Raw genomic sequence first — 18,433 nt, 5'->3', positions numbered from 1 at the left:
AATCCTGTGTGTCCACAGAGACTAGCTTCATGCATCCAAATTATGTAAGGTTTATCTTGGATTTTTTTGTTGTTTACACATTACTGCAAAGAGCACAATGTCCATAGGCATCCTGGTGGTTTTTGTTTAGGCAATGGAATTTAATTTTCAAACTTGTAGTTTTTGGTTGTGGTTTGCACTTGGTCTCCTTATTGTCAATTGCATTTAAACAGGGATATTCAGACAAAATGTACAGTTGTCGTTGCTTTTAACAAACTAACGAAGAAACCAAAAACCTTTATTAAAGATATTCAGTGAGGAGCAGAATCCAGTTTGGCTTCCACAGGTCCATCTGGACTCTCTGTTGCAAGCCTGAGTAAAAATTCAGTAGAAAATAAGTAGATTTATATGTACATATATCAAGAAAAGAATACAAGCATTTTTCATTAAAGTCAAAGCACCTAGGACTGACTGGGGAAGAATCTCTCGAAGAAAAATGTTTAGCTATTTTCAAGAAATTTCAGTGACCTAAAGCACACGAGGAGCTCATCTCATAGGAATTGCAAACAGGGCATAGAACAGATCTGCTGTCTGTTAGCAAGAAGGTTCTGCAGAGTTAATTATATGGGACTGATGTACTTAGGAAAAAGTCACTACAGCAGCTCCTTGTGGCGGTAAGGCAGATAGAACTTTGGCAATGCTGAGCAGCTGAGTAGTGTGGTTGTACATCTAGTGTTGATTGTGCCTTTGATTCCAGCCTGTCTCTTGTCTGGAAGAGCAGAAGTGAATGATTGAAAGTATGCACAGCAAGTTTGCTGTGTGTGTGAATACATACATAAATGTATACATATATACATTTTCAAGTGTACATCAAGTATAGCAGTTTCCTTTCTCATCTCCTTGCTGCCTTTTTATGTTCTCTTATCTAACAGAACCTGTCTTTGTTTGCTAAAGGAGATCTTTTCTGCCTTACATGTAGTAGGGACTGAGCAGACTTCAGAGTAGTTTGGGGTACCTGAGCTAGCTTTCTGTGGAAGGGTGGGATGGCTTAAACGGCAACAGTTTGAAGTTCTACCCTGATTCAGATAAAACTGTTCTGTGTTGCATGCTGGCAGTTCAGATAGAACTGTGAAGTTATCTGTTGTTGGAATAAGACATTCTACACTGTGAATTTTTTTCTCCTTTTGTTTTGTTTAATGTAGAGGAAATGTGAACGCATTTGTCTGTGTGCTTTTACGTTCCTAGGTCTGGCATTACAGAGTTTATTGTTTTATCTCTATTTCGGCATCAGGATATCACAAGCAAAATCCCCAAAGCACATAGAAGAAATGTCGATTTTCCTTTTCTGTTACTTTACTTTATTTCTAATTGTGTATTTCCATACATGGAGAGCCAAATGAGACACTCTGCCACCTTTTCCAATACTTTCAGTAATCTCTTTACCTTTTTTTCCTCTGCTACCAATGCAGTGAGCTGTGTGAAGCTTTTTCTACCATGGGATACACATCCTATGAAGCTTTGACGGTGCGTTCTTGGTTTCGATGCGTTTTGCAAATGTTCATAGATCAACCCAGTGCTTCGCTGGCCAAGACAGATGCTGAGCGAACAGTTGGTAAGTGTTCACATTTCCCTAATGTTTGCAGTAACAATTCTGTATTGCAAAACTGGCAGACATTTTTAGCTAATTACAAAATGTATTTTTGTTTGTATTCCTTGACTTTTACCTAATTGCAAACTGTGTTTCTTTGCGCTGTTTGTGCTATTTATTGATGGCTTGCCTGCTCTGCGTATGACAAATTTATCACAAACAAGGATAAAAGAGCTTGTTTCCTTGGAAGCAAAGAACAAAAACTTGCTCCCAAGGAGACGAGCTATTTTTCCCCCATGGAGGAACTGCTCTGAAAAAGTGAAAATCTGAAGTAAATAGTTGGAAATCATGCTGTGAACCCCCTGAAAGAAAAAAAAATCCAATTGCAAGTAATTTTTTTCTTGTTTTATACTGAATATTTTGCTGTCTTGGAGCAATACTTCATTTTTTCTACAAAACACTGCAGTTCTAATTATCTGTAGAATACATCTTACAGCAACTACTTTTATGCACGTTTTGTAGATTTCTAAGAAAACCATTAGGAACATGAAAGACTTGGTCATCCATGTTTAATATTTTTCATTCCTGTGCATGTGTACTGCAAACGTAACTACTTCAGACACGCATTCTTTGTCAAGAAAAACGCTGTCAGTTGCAGAATCCGTATTTTAGATGCTTTAAAATCATGTTTCACTTTATGATTTTGTGACTAAAATAGAAGAGCATAACTGTGTGATGTATTTACTGCTGTGCTCTCTTGTAACAATCAGGGAAAGCCTATTTGGAACAACTGACTGAAATGACAAGACTGATTTTTAAACTCAAAGAAGTAGAAAGCATTCTCTCAAAGGCTCGTGTTGAAGAACCAGTTTTAAAGCAAGATCCTAAAAATGCTCTCGTCCAATTCATTAAGGTACTGTATATCTTTGTGTTAGTTCATGGTGCAACTTAAGTGAGAAGGAATTACATATTAGCTTTGCTTTGTGCGTACAAAAAGAAATCATTTTGATGTTTTTGTGTTCTCAGGCTGTCGGTAGAACTTACAGTGGCCTTCAGACGCTCCCTGAGAAATCTGCCATGGTACTAAAAGCCCTGGAGTATTTAGGTGATGTATTAAAGTATGTAAAACCTTATCTGAAGGCAAAAGGGCCTCCAGAAGGTCTGCAACTTGCATATTGGATCATAGGTAATTATTTTGTGACCTTTTCTCTTTTAGGAAGCCGTTTTGTAAGGAAACGGTAAAATGTGATGTTTAATACTTCTGGTTTTTGTACTGCCCATCTAACAGTTTAAAAAAGCAAAGTCACCAAGATGTTACAGTTAAATACTTCAATTTTCTTTCACTAATTTTCTTTGGTTTTTCAATTCTGATGCTGTGAAGTTGAACCTCCATGTGATTTTTTTAAAATTATCGCTGCAAATCAGTCTTTTCAAAATTAAGATGTTTTAACGTCTTTTGGCACCAAAAACCACTTATTTTACCCAAACAAAATCAGAAACAGTAAGTCAGTTAAGCAGTATGGCAATACAAAATCATATTCGTTGGAGCAGTGATAGTGGATGGGTCTGCTTAAGTAAATTAGGGATCTTATACGCATCGTTTTACAATTCCTTATGTACAGCTTGTGCTTTCTTAAAACTCAGATTCTACTCTTTTTTCATTAAAAGGTAGAAATACTGATAGGATGGGAAAATAAGAAAGCTGCTTGTTTTGAGTGAATATGTCAGATTCTCATTCAATTAGGTTTAAAATTAGAGTAAACCTTAATTCAGCTTAAAAACAGAGGTAATGATTTGCATGCATACATAGTATATATCCTGACTAAAAGGATGAGAGTGTAAAGCACTACTGCCATGCAGAAGCTGCATAAAATGTAGTGGAATTTCAGTTGTGAAGTACTTTACTTTCCTGTTGCAAGATCCGTGTATTTTGAAATGATTAATGTTCAGCCAGGCTGTTGTGCACAAGAATTTGTACTTCCTTCTTAGTTAAGGAAAAAAGATTCTAAAAAGGCTTTAAAATGTATTTTAGAGTATTTCAATCACTTCTTAGCATTGTGAACTCATTAAATAATAAAATCAAAGGAAGATTCATAACAAATCAAGACTATTCCCACTTGTGCATACTGTACATGTCGTGTCTTCTACTGTTCCATACATCACAGCAAGGATAACAGAAGGAATACTTTTAGCCAAAATAAGCATGTATCTTTCAAAACAGGAAGCTCACACGATGTTATTAGATGTGCTGTTAAATGGTCATTCTCATTCTCTATGATTGATCATGGTGTTTTCTCTAACTCCACAAGATTAATGTTGTTTTTCGTTGTTTTTAGAGATGGTAACAAATGAGTTTGTAGATTCTAACAGCCTACTTCTGATTTCTCACTAATTTCAAAGTCTTAAACGTATTTTTGTGGAGTTTCCTTCCAGCAATTCTTTGTCACTTCTAATCAAACATTGTCTTAAGAATGTTTGTGAAAATTACTACATAGAAATCTGGTTAGTGAGACACCTTATTTTATCTGTATTTTAACATTCTCGAGCATATTGTTATTTTCTCAAAAATTCTTATCATCTGTAATAAATTTTGCAAAGTGAGGGCATTTACACGCCAACACCTTTTAACTGTTTGGAGTTTTGTTTTGTTTTCTTTTACAAATGAAAAAAAAAAATCTTAAAACCATCTCAAAGCTGTGCAGGTGATACATTTATGTGTAGAAAATGTGCGTCTGAGACTCCCATTTTTTGGACTTGGCCCACACTATTCTGGAGAGAGTACTCATTCAGTGAAGTCAGGTGGCCTTCATTCTGTTAATCTACCAATGAAATACATTAAATACTATTTGGAAGACATTTAATATTTTCCTAGCGTTGAATGAGTGAGTAGCTGCTAAAGCGGCCACGCTGTTGTTAGAAATATGAATGGAAGGCAAAGGCAGTGCCTCTAGTGTGATCAGTGGTCTCTAGTGTGATCAGATCACATGGTAAGGTCTGTGTGATCTGAGTGTACATCTGCTGATTGCAGAGTATTATGTACCAAGGTTACCTAATTTTTCTGGAGGGCTGTGAGCAGCTGTCCTTTCTTTAGCTTTACTGTACTTTTCCTAAAACAGCTTCACTTGCACAACACCTTGTAATTTATTGAAACGGCTTGATGTTGATGAACAGGAAATGGACTTTTTCTTCACTGAGCTTTTTCTAAGGGAATACCATGCAAATAGTATGAGAGAACAAGACAGTTGCTATTGTTATTCTTGGATGACCTATTCAACATACTTCCTTTTTTCCTTTTTAGGCTCTCTTAGCTTTTTTAATTTCCCTGACTGTAAATTGCTTTGAATTTTCTTGATTCTCTTTCTACAGGATGTCTTGTAAAATTCTGGGCACCAATACTGGCCACTTCCAAAGCACAGCAACTCCTGTTCCGCATCATAGATTGCTTGCTGCTGCCTCACTCAGTGCTGCAGCAGGACAAAGAGCTGCCTGGGGCTTTACTGTCCGCCATTCAGGAAAGCCTACACCTTTATCTTCAGGTAAATATGTGAAGTCTATTATCAGCAGACAAATGTAGCTTTAGGAAAAGATTCATGCAGCAGAGAAGATTTTCTTTTTTTTTTTTTTTCCTGTAATCAAACAAGTGCTGATTGAATTTTAAGAAGCAGCCAAGAGAAGATTTTTCTTCTTGAAGAATTTGAAGGAAAATTGCCCGCCATCCATTGGCTTTCCTGTCATTGCATGCAGCTATGCTGAGGTACACTCCAGAAGATGCTGTTCTGTTTGCTGCAAATAGAGAGGCTCCTAGCCAGCCTGCTGTTTACACTGTGTCTCATGTAAGAGATTTGTGAAACACTGAATCATGATATATAGCAAGACAATTATTGAGATGACAGAGCAAAGCAATGCTTTAAATCATCCTTGATTTTGTTAACTGTAGATAATTAAAGATGAGCTACTCTATTTTTCTTTGGTCTTAGTAACAAAAGACAAGCCTCTGCATATCATGGCATTGTTTTATCTTAATAGTTTGAGGGTTTGTTTTGCTGAATCAACTTTTTCTACTGCTGATGCTAACATGAGTCAAGCTTACCTTACGCTCCTGAAAGGCTTGTTGTGTTGTAGAAAGGAATTAATTCCTGTGAGTGAGGAAGAGGATGTAGTTTGAAAATAAGTCAACATATTTAACCTTGCAAAGCCTTTTTTGTTTTGTTTTGTTTTCCTTCCTGCTTCCTTTTTTCCTTTCCCTTCTAATATTCGTTTAGACTGTAGTTCTAGGTGATTACTTACAGGATTGTATTGTGAAACAATGCAGTGGTGACTTTGTAAAGATCCCTTGGATTTATTCCCTCTTTCAAAAGTTGCATTCTGATTGATCACGTCATACAGAAATGAATATGGTGGCATGCAGATACGACTTGCTTTTCTGCTCTGTAGGTATTTTCAGAAGCTATTTACATGTAGGACCATCTGGACACTGATGTTACCACAGAGTGTGACTGTTTTTATTGAACTTTTAGTGTGAACTATTATGTGAACTATATGTGAGCTATTGAACTAGTGTGAACTATTTTTATTGAACTTTTAAATTCTATTAATTGTTTCTATTTACATGGTACCAACATTTTAAAATACTGCAGACTTCTACATCCAGTCCGAAATGTTTCCTCACCCTTTATTTGAGAAACTTAGGGTTAATGCAAAATGGAAAATATTTCAATTTCAGTTACAAAACTTATTCTCTTGGGGTTGCTTCTGAGGTCTTTTGGGTTCACACAAGTTCTAGGAGCTCTGACTTCTCAAGTAAACATTTCACAATTGGCTTCAGCCAAGTTGATTTAAGGATAAGTTCCTTCCATTTCACCTCATGTGCATCCCCATTACATTTGCTTAATGATTTTGTGAATAGGGGATTACTGAAATGTGTGAGTTGATGCAAATACTAAAAATCTCTGCATAAATAAATAGATGAATCATCCATGTCAGAAAAGCAATAAAATAGTATATGTGTGAGCATGTAACCATGCTAGGAGGAAGCACAGAGAAAGCACATCCTCTGGGAGAAATTCTCTCTTAATTAACTTAAGTTGCTGGTGAAATACTTAATCAGATTGTCCTTGAGAGGCTACCCTGTGTCCAGTGCCTATTCATGGGGGTGGAAAGCAGTATTCTATTGCAAGAGTCCCAATTCTCTTTTGAACTATTTTTTAGGGGGATTTTTTTTAGTGGTTTTTGCCTATAGAGCTACTATATTGATATTTATTATTTCACTGTGCTCCATCTGTTTTGATAATATTTTATGACTTAGGAAAGATTTTCATAGAATCACAGAATTATTTGAGTTGGAAAGGACCTCTAAAGACCAAGTTTATCTAGTTCTCCTCCCACCCCTCCACAGGCAGAGATGCTTCCCAATAGACGAGGTAGGGAGATCAAAATTGTCTTTGGAGTTGTTTAAGTGAAAAATTTCAAAAAGAAAAACGTGGAAGAACAAGAATGAGCAATCACTTCATAATTTTATGAGACTATTTGTAATTGTGTGATAATGAGGCATATAAAATCCATCATGTGGTATTTTGTGTTTGTTTATACAGAACAAACAAACACAGTTGATTTGTGTGATAGTAGGCTGTTGAAACATATTACTCAAAATATCTTTGATGGATTTCTTGGAGTATGCTTTGGAGGAGTTTTAACACATGTTTACCAGTAATGTGGGAAATAACTGGAGCGTAAAACTTATTCTAGGGAAGAAATAATAGTTTAAATACATCTTGCAGATTATGGTGTAGGTGCATGTAATAAGCATAATATACATAATAATGAGCTAGATTTATTAGTGTTAATCCTGTCCAAATACAGAAGATGGTTTACTTCTATCTGTATACAGAAGAGTGGTAAAAGATCTTCATTTTAAGTAGTGCTTGGCACATACATTTTCCATGATTTTAATGGGCCTGTGCAGGCTCAGCATTTGTCAGAGTTCAGACTTTAAAAGCCCTCCTGCAAGCCACATCTGTGGTCTGATATTTGAGCAAGCTTATTAATACATCTTGTGAATTACAGTATGTGTTTAATAGGAATTGTACAACATTAATTGGTGAACAGCAGATTTATTCCAACAGCAGGACTGATATTGTAAGTCATCATTAGGTAGCTTGGCATTTCTGCAGTGAATAGTTCCAGTAATCCATACTAATCGGTTCTTCGCTCTCCACAGGTGATTTACAGATATATGGATAAATCAGAAGAGAGGCAGCTCTGGCTACAAAAGGTTCCTGCAGTGAGCATACACAGGAATCAGTTGCCTTTCTGTTGAAATGAGGAGCAGATGTTGTCATGCTCCTCTACTCCTCTTCAAATGTCTTTGGTTTTTGGTGGGGTTTTGTTTTTGTTGTTTTTCTTTCTTTAATCTGAGAAGATAACTAAAAAATAGTTAATTAAAAAAAAAAAAAAGAGGGAGAGAAGTGCTCTCAACTCTTTAATGTCCATCTGCTTTCTAGGGATTGTCCTAAGGGTCTGAAGTGATTATTTTCAGATCTGTGGTCCAGAATCGCAGTCCAGTAACATGTGTTTCTTTCCTCTGTCATATGAACAGTAACTTCCTTCATCTCTGTTAATTACTGGTGGGATTTAAAAGAGAGTACTCTGTGACCTCCTTGTAATTACACCCTTGGCCAATGCTGCCTAGGGTAGTTTGCTATTGTACTCACAGCCGCCATGCAACATTGGTAGTTTATCCCTGGTGCCACTTGGGATATGGTGGTGTTAAGCCTTGTACAGGTCTGCTGCTCTCTAGGCTTTGTAAGAAAAAGGAGGGTCCCAAAATAAGCAGCACAATATTGAGCTAAAGTCAGTGAGCTTTCATGTCCAAAAGAGAAATCCAAGTTCATCTAAGGAAATTTCCAGTGAACAATAGAAGTGTGGGTGCCTAACCATCTGACGATTCTTGCCTGAAGAGCTTTGGTGCTTTAAATACTCTCTAATATGTAGAGGCTGATTCATGATTTTTTTATTTTTTTTTTTAAATTTATTTTTTTTTAGCATATAGGGGGTTTGTATTTTGGACAAGGGGAGCTCTGGCTACCCACAAAATAGGTGATTTTTCTTGTTGTTTTAGTTTGGAAGAAAGAATTTCTATCTTGGAACAGTTTAATGCTGAACTTGGAACTTCTGCTGTGCTGCATGGAAAAAAAAAAAGTAAATGAGACTCCTCCTTACTGAGGAGAGATGTTGGTATTACTACATGGTTTTAAAAATAATGTTTTTTTAAGAGGCAGCATCTCTGCCTGACCCACCAAAAAAGGTCAGGATGAAGAGGAGTTCTCCTTATTGAGTATCAAGGGCACTCTTTATCCTCATCGCATGATTAAGAAAAAAAAGTCTCAGGCAACTTCCATCCTTTTATTTTCTCTCTGGCAAATGAGTATCTTTGATAATACTTGTGGCAGGGTGTTGTTATTCAGTTCAATCCTTCCCTTCTTTTTCAGATTACTTCTGTTCCCATCCTACAACTAAAAAAAAAAAAAAAAAAATCAGTTTACTTCAGCTCAAAAATGAAAATGCTTTTATGAATGATCAGTCTAGACTTATTGATCTATCTTCAAATGAGACTATTACAAGAGATGCAAAAATTAATCCGTGCCTTCAGAGATCTCAATTCTAGTATTTCTTGCTTATATTTCATAGGTGAAATATATCATTAGGATCATTCATATAAGAGGAGTATCTTATTTAATAACAATTGTTTTTTTTCCTTTTTTTGTGATACTATGTAGGATTTGTTCTTCCTCGGTTTGAAGAATTGTCTTATTTCAGTGATTAGAATTATTAGTTCTTCACAGGTGTTACATTCTCTTATGCATTATTTCAGGTATCCTCTGTAAGGTCATGATGTTTTTTGTGTCCTTTTTGTCAGATAGATTCCCACATGTTGTTTTGTAGTGTTGAAATACTCTAGTGGCTTAAGAGAGCCAGTTCAGTTTATGGAATGATTTTCTTTTTTGAGAGAGCTGGACTAGAGAAAGTGTATGCAATTCTTTATTATGCCTGCTGCAACATCTCACTGGGAATACCAAACACTCACACTTACAAACTAAATGATCATTAGCAGTCTTTCTGAGCCTTCTGCTTGCCAAGCAGAGTCATCTTAAGAATTCTGATACATTCTGATTTAGCAGCAACTGCCTTTTACTAAAAAAAAAATAAATTTACTGTAGTAAAGCAAACAGCTGAGAGTATCTGAACTACTTATTCCCTCGTTTGAGGAACGTGGCATTTATCAATGGGGTGTACCAAAGTTTCCAAGTAACTCCAGAGGCATGTGAAGTTCAACCCTTGCTGGATGTGTGTGTTCAGGAGGGCTGCCTGCAGCAAAACTTCAGGCAGGTCCTGAAGCACGTCATTCACTGACGTCCCACATTCCTTGTATGTGGTACTAATGGTGGCTTGAAGTACTGTTGAAGTTGCTTTATAATGATCTTTAGTGCTTGGACTTCTTTTGTGTTGTTATTCTTGCTGGGAAAAACTATTGTGAAAACTGAGTTCTGAAGAGACTTCTATTAGTACTGCTTACTGAGGCCCTAGTCATAGTAGATAGCTGGGCTTCTTTGTTTCTTTTTCTTCCCTTAGTGATTCATTCTTCTTCCTCCTTTCAGTACCTGAGGAATGGGGAGTAAATTCTTAAATTTTTCTCATAGACACTTTTACCACTAAAACAAATACTTATTTTCCCACAGGTGTAACTACATGTATATGCAGTGTAACTCTAGATAATGTTTACATAGTCACTTTCTACGCAAGTTTCTACTTTCCTAGATTTTTCTGCATCAATGTAGATTGTATTGGATAAGTCACAGTATTTTTGGCTTTATTTAAATGAATTATAAAAAAAAAAATTAATTCCCTCAAAAACAGTGATTTATTTACTCTAACTTGTTCACACTATGAGCAAAATTTTTGTTAGACCACTATTCTAGCTTCGTTAGACCACATACATAAGTGAAAAAGAAGTTTGTAGCTTTTGGGAACTGAGCCCTGGCATGAAAAGCTAATGTTTTGCTTCTGATTTGAAAGGAAGATCATGTGGTCTTAAGATTATCTTTCAAGTCTTTTAGTTAGTCCAGTATAAGATTTTTCTCTCCTTTGTAAGCCTTGTGCCAGTTCAGTCTTTAGCCACAGACTTGATGGTTTGTTGACAGATGCAGCAAATTGTTGATACTTCTTTATCATGCAGTAATTTATAAAGTGTGTAATTAGTATTTAGCTTATTGTTCTTAAATTTGTTCAACAATAAGGAGTTATTCAATTTCCTTCTCCCTTTTTTATCTTTTACAGGGCCTGTCCTTTATATGCTGTCAGTCCCAAGCTCAGGGGGCCTATTTAAATCAACTGCTTGGGAGCATTGTTCAACAGTATTTTGGACGATTTCTCCCTTCTTCACCAACTGCACTTGGAGCTGGGCAGCATCCTATGTTGACTGCTCTGTGTAGCTCCATTACAGTCCCTCAGGCTCTCCGTCTACGGAAGACCACTCTGCATGTCATAAAGTAAGATCCAATGATGAACAAAGCACTGCTTATTCAGATTTCACAAACAGCTAATGAAGAAGAGAACGTCACTGTTCTCATCTCAGTAACTGATAGTCAGGCTGTAGGAAGAGCCTGTAAGTTGTTGGGCAGGAAAATAAGAAAAGGAAAAAGAATATAGAGCATGAGAGTAAAAATGAGATCATCTGGAGACTGATGAGAAAGTCATTGAGGATGGAGGTCCTGGACTATAATAAGAATAATACACCATATGGCCACATAAAAAGCAAGCACTCCAATACATATCATCCTATGGCTGTATCTCAGGCTGTGTTTAGGATCACAGAACCATATCTGTAACAGCTGCCAGTGAAAGGGAGGACTAGATGCTATTGTACATATCAGGATATACATAGATGTGCCAGCTACCAAGGAGAAGTACAAAATTTGGGGTATGGAAAGAGGGAGATGGAGAGCTACGATCTGCAGTTCTTTGTCCATATTGGGAAAAAAAAATTAATCTCCTTCAAATAAAAGGTGGTTGCTTACATCTAAGGTAATTGTACTTTTCTTTATTAAAGAGTGAGTATGCACATTCATTGAAAGAATATTAATGATGATCTCAGGTAAATACAGTAGATAGTGCTTTAGGTAAAGCCATATTATCACATGTAAAGGGAGTGAGTTAAAATTTCAGTCTTGATTCTTTTTTTTAGCTTATGAATACTCAAACTTTCTTATCTTAATAGAATCATTTGTGAATGTGTGCATGAATGTGTGAATTTTAAGCCTTATTGTGGAAAGAAAATTCTGAATGTGTAACGGCATTTTGTGACTTGTAAAACTTGAAACATTTCTTAGTGATCTGGGAAGAATATCTTAGTCTGATTTATAAACTGTGTGGAGGTCAGGAGGCAGCCACTAGATCTATACACAAGTGCATACAGAGTTTACTAGCCTTCTTGACATACAGAAGCTAATGAATATCTTGCTGTAGCGCAGAAGAAATTGAACCAGAAAAATATATTATGCAGGTCAGATAATCATTTTAGTGAAGAAACAACCCCCAAAAAATAGAGTGCAGTTTTCATAGTAAATAAATGGAACAGAAGATTTTAGAGATGCTAATATAAAAGTGAGTTAAAACCACATGGTGCAGGGAATATGGAAATGCTTTTATTTTAAAGTGTATACAAAGTTGTATAAGTATGCTTTATTAAGTAGTTAAGAGGTATAGCAGCTTTTAATTAACGCATTGCACAGCAAATGAGCATGCCTTGTATGAGCAGCTAATGCTAACTACTATTGCATATTTAAAAGTCATTTCGCAGATTCTGGGAGTACTTTTTTTTTGAACTGATGTTCTGTGTGTTTTATCTCCACTTTTCTCTACTGGATGTTCCAATTTCAGTAATAGACTTTAGATTTCAGTAAAATCATCTGTAATGTCAGATCAACAGTGACTCAATCTTTCATCCTTTTGGGGTAAAAAATAAATAAGTAAATAAATAACAAATGAAATAATTACAATTGAGACAGCTCTGTTCTGTAGTGTCAATATTTGCTCTTGATGCAGATTTGCAGGTTACCTTACTCTCTGCAACAAACTTTGTACCAGAGATGATTGTGTTAATTCTGATGGAGCAAATTCAGAGATTCTGTCCCATTTCATCACACTGTTTTACAAACTAATAGTGCCAGTATAACAGAGCTCTTACCACAAGTTTGAATTGTGAGCAAACAATAAGACATAAAACTAAATACGGTAATTGAACAACAGTTGTATTTTGAATGTTATTTCAGAGTTATCAGAATCTAAACTCCTTGTGTCGTTATTTTATGCTGCTTTCTTTATATTTTATCTTTTATAGTCACATTTGGCTTTTTAACTATAATTATGACTGCTATTTCTCACTTCCCTCAACAGAGGAGTCAGAAGACATCACTGTCCTGATAAATTGGGAGCCATTTCTAAGACTAAGATAAATAGAAGCCATTACCTGAGTCTAAATAAAGATAGAAATCTATGTAATGGGCCTTCTGCTGAAATATCACAATATTATTTCCAATTATACGGTGCTTGCATTGGACGGAAGAAAAAAACAGCGTATCTCAGGCTTTATTTTGATTTGTTTTGTCTTCCCAGTGAAAACTACATGCAGTTCAAAGGTAGCACTCCACCTCCTCGCTTGGCCTCAGTTCTTGCTTTCATTCTTGAAGTACTTCAGAGAACCCAGACCAGTGAACTGTGTGACATTGAACTGGTTCTGCCAGCTGTGTTGAAGTGCATGGTATTGGTTAATGAGCTACAAGGTGAGCTACTTGTTTGCTTTAAATACATCTCTTTACACCTGTAAGGTTTTCATACTGCTCAGCATCTTTCATCCCAGTGTACAATCTGTTCCTGTTTTTTTGTTTGTTCGATTGATGCATTAGCCAGATAAAGTGGACAAGCTTTGTTCATTAAATAATTTGTTCTCTGAGACAGGAATTTCTCTCTGACTCAAGTACTCTGATGGATTCCTGACAAGTTGATCCTTAATTGGAAGTGTTTTCCATCACTCCTACCTCATTTCTTCCAGACTTTTAACAGTGGAAGCTTTCTTGCACCTGAAGATTTTAGACCAACTGTATGTGTATGTTCTCCCCTTAGAGACATCAGAAATCAACATGCTATACTTAATCCATTTTTGAGGGGATCTTTGACCCCCTTTTTTTTCTTCTTTTAGCCCATTCTACTTGGTAGTTATTCCTTCTGTATTTTTAGCTTCTTAAAAAATACTCAGTTCACCTCATAGTTGTATAAAGACTGTAAATGTGCCAAAAAATGTCCAGTCCTTGCTACCAGAAAAGATATTAGGAACAGTGGAGATTAACCTCTGACTTCTCCTGGGAATTTTGACTAATAAAGCAATTTTTGATGCTTTTCTGTAAAAGCTTCAGGGACGAGATAAATTCAGGAGATTAGCTGAATCAGCACACCCCTTTGTTCCCCCTTCTGCCATTGTAGCTACAGCTGTCTAAAGCTGGAGCAGAATGAGCTAAATGTCCTGTGATTCTGCAGCCACCAACTCACAGGACTCCACCATATCCTTGTAGAGAAGTTGCAGCTCAGTTCCACTGTTATAAAGGAAGAGCTTTATCTAGCAACTTAAATATCCAGTTGGAAGACATAAATGGAAGAAAACAGTGGGCTCCTTTGTTGTTGTTTGGAAATACACAAAAGGGTGGAATTCAGAACACTTATTGAAAGAACAGAGAGAACACTTATTGCAAGGAGTAGATCTGTGTATATTTGAGCAGATTATAATGCCAAGACTGCTTTTTCCCAGTTCAAATATAGGAACAATTAAAGAATAAAAACAAAACTGATTTGTTTATTTAAATTTATTTCCGTTAAGGGCTTGTGTCTCTGTTCTGACTTAAGGAGACAGTGTTGTATTTAAAAATCCGTACGTTTAAAAGATGATGGTGTTGAAAACTGGACTTTGCATAAATCTGAAATTCATGCTGTTCTTATAGCCATTCTAGCTAACTACTCTGTCATTTTACTTGCATCAAAGTAAGATAAAACCCATTATTTTCTCATTTAAAAATTGTAGTCTTCATGAAAGACATTCTCCAGATGGTCAGTTCAAGAGCTCTGTGTGAATCTTGTGATTTTTCTTTTACAGTTAAAAAAATATCTACACTCATTGTGCAGTACATGGTACAGGGCTGCCAAGCAAGGTCAGGAGGAGAACGTGCCACCCAGCTGACTTCTGTATTTAGGTAACCAGAAAATATGCCAATTGGCAGTGAAGCTACTGCAATCCAATTGACAGCAAACATGTTTTCTTAAAAACAACTAATTATCCTCAACATACTGCATTGTCACTTGTTTATGGTACTTAAATTACGTTACTTTTGGCACTGGTTTTAAACATAACTTTGCCAAAAAGCCAGAGCAAAAAAATAGAGAAACATATCTGCTTTTTCATGGATTAGGTACTGTTTTGAAAGGACTATTATAGAAAACTACATTGTTGCTGCAGTGGGAAAATCTCCTTATGCGTAGTGCTGTTGTGTAACGTGCTGTGGGCATGCCTAACTTGAAGTGTATATAACAAAGATCAAATCCTTGTCCAACAAGCTTCATTTATTTGTTTCTCTGACAAATGAATAGATTAATATAATGTCAATTTTACTTATTCCGTACCTCAGCAAAATGAATCCTCTTTTTCATGTGGATGCAGTACAAGAGATGTAGGAGCTAAGACCCAAAGACATTTTGCAAACCTAAACACTGCTGCTGTATTGGATAATGGTAAAATGAAAGCCCCTGAGCAATTTGCTGATGCCTCCATGTGGGCTGTATCACTTTCATGAGATGTTTCACTCCTAGGGTGTAACTCCCCAGTTAGATGCAATCTGTGGTCATTAAATACCCTCAAATAGACAAATGTATGCTCTTCCATCTGATGGTCTGCCTTGCCTTAGATCTAGTGGAGCTTTATAAGAAATGCTGGTGTTGTTTCTGCAGACTTCAATCTAGGTATCTTTTTTTGCTGGAGTATTTGGTTAAATAATAACTCTATGTTTCAGTTTTCCATGCTTTCCATTCAGACAGATGCATTACAAACTAAAGTACTCTGGAACAAGTCAGCTCTGGTAAAACAGCAGCAGAATCTGCTGATTCACTTGAAAATAAATGTGATTTCTTTCTTAGCATTAGCCTTCAAAAGCATGGCTTTGTGGAAGGAATTTGCATATAGAGTATTTCACTGTAACACTACGATCACTTCCATGCAACCAGTTTTGCTTGTTCTGAACAGCTTCCTCAGTTGTTCTTGGCATGTTCTCTGCATCTAGTTCTGACCTTGCATTAAATGCCTCTGTGTCCCCCTCAGGCACTTTATCCAGGACTACACTGCACTGTATGATCACCGGGTGTTCAGCATTCTAGAAACAGTGGCAGTCTTGGATCAGACATTAGTTACCAGCCTGATTCCCACGCTGACGCAGTCTCTGAAGGATTCAGAGTACAAACAAGGTCTTGGAAGAAATGCAGCACAAAGGTTTGGGGTTTTTTTTCTATTTAATACCACTTTTTGACAGTGAAGAGTAGAGGTATGATCTCTTGAAAACAAGCAGTGTTAGGCAGCAGGACAGATAGTCAAAAATGATTGATTTTTAACTGATCAGCCAAAATCTACTTTGCTCAGACCTTTCATGGTTTTAGGCCATCTACATCTGCTGAGTAACTTCAGAGAAATTATGACATTAGAGCTACAAACCCACATACAATTTAAGCCAGCCTGCCTCAGTTCACTACACTGTGTGTTGTAAAATTGAAGGGAAAAAAAAAACAAAACTCCTGCCCAAAAAATATTCCTGTAAGTCCCTTTTCTAGAGAATGTTATGTTTTATATACAACATTACAGTAAAATCAGGTATGATCTGAGGTGTTTGGGAAGTTGAACCCATGGTTCAATTTCAAGAGTTCTCTCATAATATAAATTTATGAGAATTGTGGGTATTCAGAACAGTCTGGCCTCCTCTCTGATAGGCACAACAGAATCACACTTCCTCCATTCGCCCCCAGAGAACCTAGGACAGAAATATTTCACTTGTGAATCCATTTAGCCTTAGGAAGCAATGGAAGCTGAGGAAAGCAACTCAGCACAGATGGCAGCAACTCTTGGTGCAGATGAAGCCCTGAACTTTCAGCGACCATATGAATGTTGTTACAAAAAACCCAAAAAGCTCCACGCTGTGGCATGTAGGTCAAAAGTACTCCTGTTAGGAGACCTAACAGGAGTGCAGGGCTTGAGAGTCAAGGCCTGGAAGTGGTTTCAGTGTTTGCATTAATGAACATTCTGAGACCCCTCAAAGAGTAGATGCTGGTCACACCTCAGGTTGGAGAATTTTTGAAGTAAACTTTGGCAAGGCCTGGGTTATGGGAGAAAAAAAAAACAACAAAACCATCAACAAAAACAGCACCAACATAAAAACAGAACAGGGTTGTGCACGAATGTAACTCATGAGCCATGAAGAATTCCTCAAGAAGTATTCACCTTCCATTGAATATAAAACATGGAAGTCATCTACAATTGTATTATTCACTTTTTTATTGACTCAGACTGAAGGACCATCATATGCAGCATTTTCATGCTACCCACTTTTGGTCTTTGATGTATAGTTTTTTGTAGTTTACTAAGTTAGAGAGACATCTAAGCATTGTTGCAACACTGTTGTGCAAACTGTGCTATTCTCTTTCTTTCAACTTGGCTGTGCTAAAAAATCACAGCAAACAAAGCTGTGAATAGATAAGGAAAGAAGTTATTAGGGTTAGTCATCCAGTGTGCTTGGGAATTACCTACTTTACTGCTCAAATGTGTGAAATTGTTTAAGTAATGTTACATTCTTCTGTTTTTCAACAGGGAAGCCTACAAAAGGCTCTTAACTCACCTCTCAGAGGCTGGACAAAATGAGATACAAAAACTGGAAAATGAGGCAGGTTAGCAGTTGCTGGTGATCGTTCTTTCCCCTTCAGTGTTCCAACACTGTTACCTAAATCTGCTGAGTACAACACACTAGCCAGATTCTTTATATCATTTTTTTTAATTATGTATTTATTTCAGTGTTTTCTGTGGTATTTGAATATTGTCATGCATCTGAAGTGTAACTCTTAATATACTGTTGTACAGTGATTGAAAGATATGGGAAATGAATTAAATTGTCTATATAAGCATAGCCTGGATTGCACCGTACAAAGCAGGATTTAAAAATAAGCACATATACATAATCATTTCAGAAAGCTCAATTCACATTGAGTCCTGACCCTCTTAACATTGTACTTTGGAAAACCTCATTCAGAATGTTCATAAGAAAGTTCTAACTTTGTAATTTCTAATTTATTATTTTAGAACAAGAGAAGCTTTTCTGTAGTGCTGAATTTGCAATATGCAGGCAGCACCTGCATGTTGGCCAGTATGGCAGAGATACCATATGTAAATAAGGGCTTCTGGTATGTTGCACAAAATGTACATAGCTGTCTTAACCTTCCACATTATTTAAAAGTCTTTCAGTTTCCAGTGTGTAATCTCTTGTGTTATGTTTGTGGGTAATAAAAGAACAAAAGTTCAGATTTCTTGTCCTCTTCCTTTTCATTACGCTTCTCAAAATTAACCCAGAATTTACAGCAATCCCATTATTTTATTTCTTAGTTATGACAGTGTTGATTAGCCACATCTAAAATTATACTACGTGTAAATAGTTGAAGAAGTGAGGGCAGATGGGATTCCAAAGGAAGTGTTAATTTGGGAAATGTATTTCATCTGACCATAGGCAAACTTCTGTC

General features: G+C 36.5%; 1 protein-coding gene across 2 annotated transcripts in view; it reads left to right on the top strand.

The window, feature by feature from the left end:
• MMS22L (MMS22 like, DNA repair protein) overlaps window positions 1–18,218 on the top strand; it is an 86,204-nt gene extending 67,986 nt beyond the window's left edge. For both annotated transcript variants that reach the window (XM_042826186.1, XM_042826176.1), the window contains 9 exons: window positions 1,449–1,591; window positions 2,338–2,480; window positions 2,594–2,753; window positions 4,934–5,103; window positions 10,901–11,112; window positions 13,238–13,404; window positions 14,766–14,862; window positions 15,981–16,148; window positions 17,514–18,218. In XM_042826186.1, the coding sequence (XP_042682120.1) occupies window positions 1,449–1,591; window positions 2,338–2,480; window positions 2,594–2,753; window positions 4,934–5,103; window positions 10,901–11,112; window positions 13,238–13,404; window positions 14,766–14,862; window positions 15,981–16,148; window positions 17,514–17,595 (1,342 nt within the window). In that variant the 3' untranslated portion in view covers window positions 17,596–18,218. The remainder of the gene's footprint in view (window positions 1–1,448; window positions 1,592–2,337; window positions 2,481–2,593; window positions 2,754–4,933; window positions 5,104–10,900; window positions 11,113–13,237; window positions 13,405–14,765; window positions 14,863–15,980; window positions 16,149–17,513) is intronic.
• The last annotated feature ends 215 nt before the right edge of the window (window positions 18,219–18,433 follow it).

The sequence above is a fragment of the Centrocercus urophasianus genome, unplaced genomic scaffold (genome assembly GCF_019232065.1).
Source record: "Centrocercus urophasianus isolate 14NV4802_14NV808 unplaced genomic scaffold, USGS_Curo_1.0 seq_10, whole genome shotgun sequence".
NCBI lineage: Eukaryota > Metazoa > Chordata > Aves > Galliformes > Phasianidae > Centrocercus > Centrocercus urophasianus.
Note: the sequence above shows the minus strand (reverse complement) of the source record. Positions and strands in the feature narration are given on the sequence as shown.